This window comes from Anabas testudineus, chromosome 21 (genome assembly GCF_900324465.2).
Source record: "Anabas testudineus chromosome 21, fAnaTes1.2, whole genome shotgun sequence".
Classification (NCBI taxonomy): domain Eukaryota; kingdom Metazoa; phylum Chordata; class Actinopteri; order Anabantiformes; family Anabantidae; genus Anabas; species Anabas testudineus.
Genome location: NC_046629.1, coordinates 2,696,932 through 2,707,246, shown reverse-complemented (window position 1 = coordinate 2,707,246; position 10,315 = coordinate 2,696,932). Strand labels below are relative to the sequence as shown.

General features: G+C 39.4%; 1 protein-coding gene across 1 annotated transcript; it reads right to left on the bottom strand.

Annotated features, from left to right (window-relative positions):
* Positions 1-4,761: 4,761 nt before the first annotated feature.
* On the bottom strand, positions 4,762-10,100 carry LOC113173332 (beta-galactoside-binding lectin-like). The gene is made up of 4 exons (XM_026376743.1): positions 10,068-10,100; positions 9,577-9,656; positions 5,164-5,335; positions 4,762-4,833 (listed from the first exon to the last, which is right to left on the bottom strand). Exons 1-4 carry the CDS (start codon positions 10,077-10,079, stop codon positions 4,762-4,764), a joined length of 336 nt encoding a protein of 111 aa, XP_026232528.1. The 5' UTR covers positions 10,080-10,100.
* Between the last annotated feature and the right edge of the window lie 215 nt (positions 10,101-10,315).

The window sequence follows — 10,315 nt, the reverse complement described above, 5'->3', positions numbered from 1 at the left end:
TTGTTCAGTAGATCACAGAACAAACTTTGGACAACAGGAGAGTTTGTTTGGACTTTAGAAAATAAGAAATATTCTGAAAACACAAAACGCTCAGAGATGACCTTTCTGAGGAGACTCAGGTCCTTCAACGTCTGCAGCATCATGTGATGTTCTATGAGTCTGTGGTTCCAGTGTCATCTTGTATGCTGTGGTCTTCTGGGGCCACAACATGAAGGTGTCAGACACTAACAGACTAAACAAACTGATCAGGAGGAGCTGGTTCTGTTCTGGGGTGGAGCTGGACCCTCTACATGTTGTAGTTGAGAGGAGGATGCTGAACAAACTCCTCTCAGTCCTGGACAATCCCTCTCACCCAATAATCTTTCCAAGCGACTCTCCACTGTTCTCATTCTTTATTTGTGTTTCTTCCGGCCTACAAGTCTATGAGTTCCCGTCAGTATGTTCAATATAAAAAGATCAAATTAATTTAGCTTGAAGCTTGAATGAGCACTAACATAATTTATCAGAGTTTCTGGTCGTTTTTATCATATCAGTATCTGTCTTTAGCATCAGGTCATTGCCCCAAACATAGTGGACATAGGCTTTGGGTCAGCTGCTAAGGAGATGATCCAAAAACAACAGCAAGAGGGCTCTTATGCCAGGTCTTAAGGTTAGCTGGGCTAAGTAATATGTAGTCAGCTTGGAACAGGAATCGGATGTGATTGAAGTCTGCTTGCCAGAAATGTTCAAAAAAGATGTTTCGCTGCAGCACATTTTCCCATTTTATCCATTTCTTTGAGTTCCACCACCTGCATCCACAGATATTCATGTAAATTAGTTGGAATCTATTCAGCTGTCAAATGTTGTGCAACTAAAGAATTAAATGAGAACAAATACCACCCTTCATCATAAAATGTTAATAAAAATGTCAGTGGTTTAGAAAAGATGACAACAAAATATGTAAAACCTGGACAAATGAACAGCATCCTGCACAAGCAGCATAAGATCTGTTAGATGAATACACAAGTACTCTACTACTGTTAATACCATTTAAAAAGGACAGAGAACAAGAAGAGATGAGTGGTTTCACTTTTACTGTGATCTGTTTTAGAAAATACCACCATATTATTTTACAGTACCCCTCCAGTAATGGTCAGGGTCTCTCCAAAGTCCAAAGACCTGTTCCTTCACAGTCTGTGCACAGAAGAACAAGAAGGCCACTCAGTGGAACCACAGCAGTGTTAGGTTCAGACTTAGATTTGTGGTTTGAACATCAGGTTTTTCACTGTACTGTGTGTTGGAATTTTCTTTTTGTTACAACTGATTTGATTAAATTGCACTTAGGTTAATTGGTGACTCTAAACTGTCCATAGCTGTGTATGTGAGTAGGAATGTTTGTCTCTGGATGTCCCCCCTGTCCGGGGTGTACCTCTCTTCTTATCTAATGACTGCTGGGATTGGCTGTAGCACACTACATCCCTTAACAGGAAAAGTAGTTCAGATAATAGATGGATAAATATGTTGACCTCATGTTGAATGTTAGGTGATAAATGAAAAGTGTAACTGACATCTCACTGTGCTCTTCTTGTGTAACTGAACCAGTTAAACTGTGCTGCAGACAATGACAGCTGTTTGTAGGAACACCAACGTCTCACAGCTCTCTTTCAGAGACTCTGAGGAGTTCAAAGTTCTGTGAACCAGGGAACCCACGAAGTACAGAGGCTCATGTGACCCAAAAGAAGCATCAGTGGACTCCAGACAGACAGGAAGTAGAGTGAGAGTGAAGCAGAGAGCTGGAGGTGTCAGAAGCACCAATGATGGAACAGGCTCTTTGAGTACAGGGTCACCTGGAGGAGGTGTGAAACATGTGAGGATACAGGTGGTGGGACTCAAAGAAATGGATAAACTGGGAAAACATGCTGCAGTTAAACATCTTTTTGGAACATATGTGGCAAGCAGACTTCAACCACATCAGATTTCTGGTCCAAGCAGTCCACAAATTACTTAGCCCAGCTAACCTTCAGACCTGGGATAAGAGCCAATCACACTCACACTCCTTTTCCACTGGGAGAGGGTTACATGTTCACTATGGTTGGGGCAATGACCTGATGCTAAAGACAGATACTGATATGATAATAATGACCATAAATTCCAGTAAATGATGTTGGTGCTCATTCAAGCTTCAAGCTAAATTAATTTGATCTTTTTACGTTGAACATACTGACGGGAACTCATAGACTCTGCATTCGTCTCTGAGTAGGCCTACGTTGATGCTGATGTTGTGTTTTATTGAAGGTACTGTACATGAGAACTCCATTGACACTGACATTCACTGTAAAACTGAAGCACAAAGAAACAAAACATTTACTACATTTAAAAATGGTTCATTATGTTTAAAATGGATCCTTCATAGCCTCAAATTACTGAGGAAAAGTTAGCACGTAGTGTCTCTTGGTCTTTATGTCTGTGATGAAGGTATGAAAACAATGTTCCTCATGTTCAAACCAGTCGGTGCATTTTACAGGAGAAATGAATCAAGTAGAGACAGAGGAAAATAAAAAGGAGTGAAATGAGTTCATGTAAATTAGTTGGAATCTATTCAGCTGTCAACTGTTGTGCAACTAAAGAATTAAATGAGAACAAATACCACCCTTCATCATAAAATGTTAATGAAAATATCAGTGGTTTAGAAAAGATGACAACAAAATATGTAAAACCTGGACAAATGAACAGCATCTTGCACAAGCAGCATAAGATCTGTTAGATGAATACACAAGTACTCTACTACTGTTAATACCATTTAAAAAGGACAGAGAACAAGAAGAGATGAGTGGTTTCACTTTTACTGTGATCTGTTTTAGAAAATACCACCATATTATTTTACAGTACCCCTCCAGTAATGGTCAGGGTCTCTCCAAAGTCCAAAGACCTGTTCCTTCACAGTCTGTGCACAGAAGAACAAGAAGGCCACTGAGTGGAACCACAAGCAGTGTTAGGTGATAAATGAAAAGTGTTACTGACATCTCACTGTGCTCTTCTTGTATAACTGAACCAGTTAAACTGTGCTGCAAACAATGACAGCTGTTTGTAGGAACACCAACGTCTCACAGCTCTCTTTCAGAGACTCTGAGGAGTTCAAAGTTCTGTGAACCAGGCAATTGATGAAGTACAGGGTCACCTGGAGGAGGTGTGAAATATGTGAGGATGCAGGTGGTGGGACTCAAAGAAATGGATAAAATAGGAAAACGTGCTGCAGCGAATCGTCTTTTTGGAACATCTCTGGCAAGCAGACTTCAACCACATCAGATTCCTGGTCCAAGCTGTCTATAAATTATTTAGCCCAGATAACCTTCAAACCTGGGATAAGAGCCAGTCACCCTCATGCTCCTGTTCCACTGGGAGAGGGTTACATGTTCACTATGTTTGGGGCAATGACCTGATGCTAAAGACAGATACTGATATGATAATAATGACCATAAATTCCAGTAAATGATGTTGGTGATCATTCAAGCTTCAAGCTAAATTCATTAGATCTTTTTACACTGAACATCTACAAACTCAGACTGTGCACTTGTTATTTTGTACTGACTGGTTTCATGTCTGTGATATTTCAGTTTCTGTTGCCCTCTTCTGGTTGGTTGGTTGGTTACAGTTAACCACATTGTGTTTACATGAGGCTGTAATATTTATCACATTAAAAGAAAAATTAGTACATTTTAAAGAGAAATACAGCAACTTCACAGAAGTGTATTTAATAAAGCTTTATAGTTTTTGAGATAATAATTGATAAAGTTAATTTTCAGCAGTGCTCCAGTCCAGTGAACACAGCTAATGTTGTGTTTAAAGGTGTGTGGAAAAAATGGAAAATGCTATACCACATGTGATTAGTCTTAAACTGTGATTGGTGTAAAGTCTCATTCTCTGCAGTGTTCATTTCGTCTCCAATCACTCAAATATGTGATGTCATAAAGTGTCTTGAAGACAACATAGTCATAATCTGCAGTAGCTCAGGAGATCACGTCCATTCCTGTTGATTCCACCTTATAATAAGAAAGTCCAGTTGACAAAACTCAACTTCCAGAGAACTTAGTCCAGAGAGGAACAACAAGAAATAAATGACCTAAATAGGGATTCTGATGAGAGTTAGTCCCCACTTCCTTACAGAGGGAGGGGACGAGTTAGAACAGTTTGATGGTCACAGGTAAAAATGATCTCCTGTGGTTCTCTGTGGAGCACTTAATGTGATCAGTCTCTGCTGTACAATGTGCAGTGAGTGGGAGGGATTGTCGAGGACTGAGAGGAGTTTGAGACTACATGATCTACATGTTGTAGCTGAGAGGAGGATGCTGTCCAAACTCAATTTACCTCGGGGCCGCGGGATGCAGAGTCTGGGTGAGGCTGGCCGCATCGTACTTAAAGTCTGAGGTACACATTTTGTTATCTGTTTCAGTTTTTTGTAAACTTTTCTGAATATTATGAAAAAAAAAGTGAAGACAAAAATGATTTTTCACATTTGTGAATCTTGATTTTATTGTAAATTGCTGAGCACACTTTTGTGGACATCATGAGACATCAGACATGAACAATCCTTTCCGCTTGTGTAAAGTTGATTGTATTAGTAAATCACTGAGTCTTCTATCACATGTATTCAGGTCAATATGTGATTATTATGTGACGTTATTTGAATTCACTGATTCCTGGGAGGTTTAACTTGATCTTAAAACTTGTGATGCGAACATCTTCTTCAACAAAGATCATGGGTAGATCTCTGCACCGAGGCGATTAGGGAAGGCGGGAACAGAGTCGTCTGGTAAAAATCACCAAGAACTCAGCAGACTTGAATTCAATGGAAATCTGTAGAGAGATAAATGAAGAATGAGTAACAAGAGACGTAATAACAACAAAATCATATCATTATAAATACCTGGAAATTATATCAAAAACAAATGTATGTAGTTGTTCACAGATCTGTATGAGTTAATAAATTAGTGGTACATGATGAAGGTCAAGTTATCAGAGGTACAGTGACACATTCTCCAACAGAGGTCACTAAAAGAAAAGAAGAAGAATGAGACGTGGATTTAAAACAGTAGACACACATGAAGGGTCAGAATAATATGACACACAGACACACACACACACACACACACACACACACACACACACACACACACACACACACACCTCGAACTCCTTTCCTTCTTCAAAGGGAAAGCTTTGTCCGTAGCTCCATTTACCCCAGGTTCCTCCCTGGCAAGAGTTGAAGACCACTTTTCTTATGTCATCATAGTGGTTAAATCGAGGGTTGACATGCAGAGCTATGTCACTGTCACTGGAGCTGATATTCACAATAAAGCTGCATTATTTGTAGGTGATAAATGAAAGTGTAACTGACATCTCACTGTGCTCTTCTTGTATAACTGAACCAGTTAAACTGTGCTGCAGACAATGACAGCTGTTTGTAGGAACACCAACGTGTCACAGCTCTCTTTCAGAGACTCTGAGGAGTTCAAAGTTCTGTGAACCAGGGAACCCACGAAGTACAGAGGCTCATGTGACCCAAAAGAAGCATCAGTGGACTCCAGACAGACAGGAAGTAGAGTGAGAGTGAAGCAGAGAGCTGGAGGTGTCAGAAGCACCAATGATGGAACAGGCTCTTTGAGTACAGGGTCACCTGGAGGAGGTGTGAAACATGTGAGGATACAGGTGGTGGGACTCAAAGAAATGGATAAACTGGGAAAACATGCTGCAGTTAAACATCTTTTTGGAACATATGTGGCAAGCAGACTTCAACCACATCAGATTTCTGGTCCAAGCTGTCCACAAATTACTTAGCCCAGCTAACCTTCAGACCTGGGATAAGAGCCAGTCACCCTCTTGCTCCTGTTCCACTGGGAGAGGGTTACATGTTCACTATGGTTAGGGCAATGACCTGATGCTAAAGACAGATACTGATATGATAATAATGACCATAAATTCCAGTAAATGATGTTGGTGCTCATTCAAGCTTCAAGCTAAATTAATTTGATCTTTTTACATTGAACATACTGACGGGAACTCATAGACTCTGCATTCGTCTCTGAGTAGGCCTACATTGATGCTGATGTTGTGTTTTATTGAAGGTACATGAGAACTCCATTGACACTGACATTCACTGTAAAACTGAAGCACAGAGAAATAAAACATTTACTACATTTTAAAATGGTTCATTATGTTTAAAATGGATCCTTCATAGCCTCAAATTACTGAGGAAAAGTTAGCACGTAGTGTCTCTTGGTCTTTATGTCTGTGATGAAGGTATTAAAACAATGTTCCTCATGTTCAAACCAGTCGGTGCATTTTACAGGAGAAATGAATCAAGTAGAGACAAAGGAAAATAAAAAGGAGTGAAATGAGTTCATGTAAATTAGTTGGAATCTATTCAGCTGTCAACTGTTGTGCAACTAAAGAATTAAATGAGAACAAATACCACCCTTCATCATAAAATGTTAATGAAAATATCAGTGGTTTAGAAAAGACGACAACAAAATATGTAAAACCTGGACAAATGAACAGCATCCTGCACAGCAGCATAAGATCTGTTAGATGAATACACAAGTACTCTACTACTGTTAATACCATTTAAAAAGGACAGAGAACAAGAAGAGATGAGTGGTTTCACTTTTACTGTGATATGTTTTAGAAAATACCACCATATTATTTTACAGTACCCCTCCAGTAATGGTCAGGGTCTCTCCAAAGTCCAAAGACCTGTTCCTTCACAGTCTGTGCACAGAAGAACAAGAAGGCCACTCAGTGGAACCACAGCAGTGTTAGGTTCAGACTTAGATTTGTGGTTTGAACATCAGGTTTTTCACTGTACTGTGTGTTGGAATTTTCTTTTTGTTACATCTGATTTGATTAAATTGCACTTAGGTTAATTGGTGACTCTAAACTGTCCATAACTGTGTATGTGAGTGGGAATGTTTGTCTCTGGATGTCCCCCCTGTCCGTGGTGTACCTCTCTTCTTATCTTATGACTGCTGGGATTGGCTGTAGCACACTACATCCCTTAACAGGAAAAGTAGTTCAGATAATAGATGGATAAATATGTTGACCTCATGTTGAATGTTAGGTGATAAATGAAAAGTGTAACTGACATCTCACTGTGCTCTTCTTGTGTAACTGAACCAGTTAAACTGTGCTGCAGACAATGACAGCTGTTTGTAGGAACACCAACGTCTCACAGCTCTCTTTCAGAGACTCTGAGGAGTTCAAAGTTCTGTGAACCAGGGAACCCACGAAGTACAGAGGCTCATGTGACCCAAAAGAAGCATCAGTGGACTCCAGACAGACAGGAAGTAGAGTGAGAGTGAAGCAGAGAGCTGGAGGTGTCAGAAGCACCAATGATGGAACAGGCTCTTTGAGTACAGGGTCACCTGGAGGAGGTGTGAAATATGTGAGGATACAGGTGGTGGGACTACTTACAAACTACTTACAAACTACTTAGAAACTACTTACAAACTACTTACAAACTACTTACAAACTACTTACAAACTACTTACAAACTACTTAGCCTGGCTAACCTTCAGACCTGGGAAAAGATCGAGTCATTCTCTTGTCCTTGGGTTTTTGGAACATCTCCTTAGTGAGATATCAGCTCAGGCTGAATTAATTTGATCTTTTTACATTGAACATGTAGAGACATGAACTCAGAGCCTCTGCACTTGTTATTTTGTACTGACTGGTTTCACGTCTATAAAATTTCAGTTTCTGTTGCCCTCTTCTGATTGGTTACAGTTAACCACATGGTGTTTACATGAGGCTGTAATATTTATCATGTTGAAAGACAAATGTGTATATTTTAATAGAAATTACACCAACTCCAAAGAAATGTATTTAATAAAGCTTTATAGATTTTAACATAATAATTGATAACGTAAAATTTCAGCAGTGCTCCAGTCCAGTGAACACAGCTAATGTTGTGTTTAAAAGTGTGTGGAAAAATGGGAAATGCTATACCACATGTGAATAGTCTTAAGCTGTGATTGGTGTAAAGTCTGTTGGTGTCTGACACCTTCATGTTGCTGCCCCAGCAGACCACAGCATAGAAGATGACGCTGGAACCACTGACTCATAGAACATCATCAACATGGTGCTGCAGGCGTGGAAGGACCTGAGTCTCCTCAGAAAGTACATCAGGCTCTGAGCCTTTTTGTACAGTGCTTCTGAGTTCTTAGTCCAGTTTGTTGTCCAAGTACACTCCCAGGTATTTGTACTCGGATACAACCTCCACCTCCTGTATAGAGAAATGAGGGATGACAGGACTCCCAGATTTCCTGAAGTCCATCACCAGCTCCTTTGTTTTACTGATGTTGAGTTAATAATGGTTTAGTCCATTTTACTCCACACAACTGTCCACCACCCTCTGGTACTCTGTGATGTCTCCACCCTGAATACGTCCTACAACTGCAGAGTCATCAGAACTTCTGAAGCTAGTAGAACTCTGAGTAGTACTTAAAGTCTGAGGTACACATTTGTTATCTGTTTCAGTTTTTTGTAGTTGTTTTAAAACTTTTCTGAACATTATGAAGAAAGAACTGAAGACAGAAAAAGATTTTTCACATTTGTGAATCTTGATTTTATTGGTAAATTGCTGAGCACACATTTGTGGACATCATGAGACATCAGACATGAACAAATCCTTTCCACATGTGTAAAGTTGATTGTATTAGTAAATCACTGAGTCTTCTATCACATGTATTCACGTTAATATATGATTATTATGTGACTTTATTTGAATTCACTGATTCCTGGGAGGTTTACTTGATCTTAAAACTTGTGATGCGAACATCTTGTTCAACACAGATCATTGGGTAGATCTCTGCACCGAGGCGATTAGGGAAGTGGAAAACGGAGTTATCTGGTAAAATCACCAAGAACTCAGCAGGCTTGAATTCAATGGAAATCTGTAGAGAGATAAATGAAGAATGAGTAACAAGAGACGTAATAACACAAAATCATATCATTATAAATACCTGGAAATATATCAAAAACAAATGTATGTAGTTTTCACAGATCTGTATGAGTTAATAAATTAGTGGTAACATGATGAAGGTCAAGTTATCAGAGGTACAGTGACACACATTCTCCAACAGAGGTCACTAAAAGAAAAGAAGAAGAATGAGACGTGGATTTAAAACAGTAGACACACATGAACCGTCAGAATAAATATGACACACACACACACACACACACACACACACACACACACACACACACACACACACACACACACACACACACACACCTCGAACTCCTTTCCTTCTTCAAAGGGAAAGCCTTGGCCGTAGAGCTCTTTACTCCAGGTTCCCCCGTGGTGAGAGTTGAAGACCACTTTTCTTATGTAATTCAAGTGGTTAAATCGAGGGTTGACATGCAGAGCTATGTCTTTGTCCCTGGTGGCGATATTCACAATAAAGCTGCAGCACAAAAAAGCAAAAACATTCATTATATTTAAAAATTATTCATTGTGTTTAAAACTGATAAGATGACTCAGAGGGTTTGAAACTTTACAGAAACAGTTCAGAAATATTGTTTTACATTATCACCACTTACTTTGCAGCATTCGGTTTAGGAACTCCAGTAATAGTCAGAGTCTCTCCAACGTTAAAGGACGCGTTCTCTAGGGTCAAAACCTGTGGACAGAAGAAGACGATACAGTCAGTTGTTGTGTGATACTAACACCTGTCAGTAACTCCGTCCTCTTATGACCACAAATGTCAGATCTTTGACATATTGTATTTGCAGGTGTCACGGAGCCAATAATTATTTAGACATTCACCATTTTTGGAATCAAATATTTCTTATAACTGAACCTGCTTTAACTAAATCAAGTCCAGCTGCCACTGAACAACCTGGAAGACTGAGAACCTTCACAGGTATTATCACATCATGTTCCATAGGTATGAACCTGTAAATATTCTAGTCTGTCTAATGTCAGTAATACAGATACAGAGGACAGTTAGACTTTTAAAATATGACCCAACACTCATCACCTACCTGAGGAGTCAGAAAATACACAGAATAAAAAATGAAATAATACTTACTCTCTTACTCATCTTTGTAGATGTCGTTAATAAAAGCTGAAGTGAAATGAGAGTGAGTGTGAATGTTTGTCTGTCTCTTTATATCAGTCCTGTGAAAACTAACTCAGGGAGTAACCTGCCTCTGGACCAATGACAGTCAACAAGTCTCAGCACATCCTTAACAGGAAAGGTGGTAAAGATGATGGATTGAATTATCAGGTACATCTGTGAATATTTGAATGTCAGATTCCTGTTAATTCCAACTAACA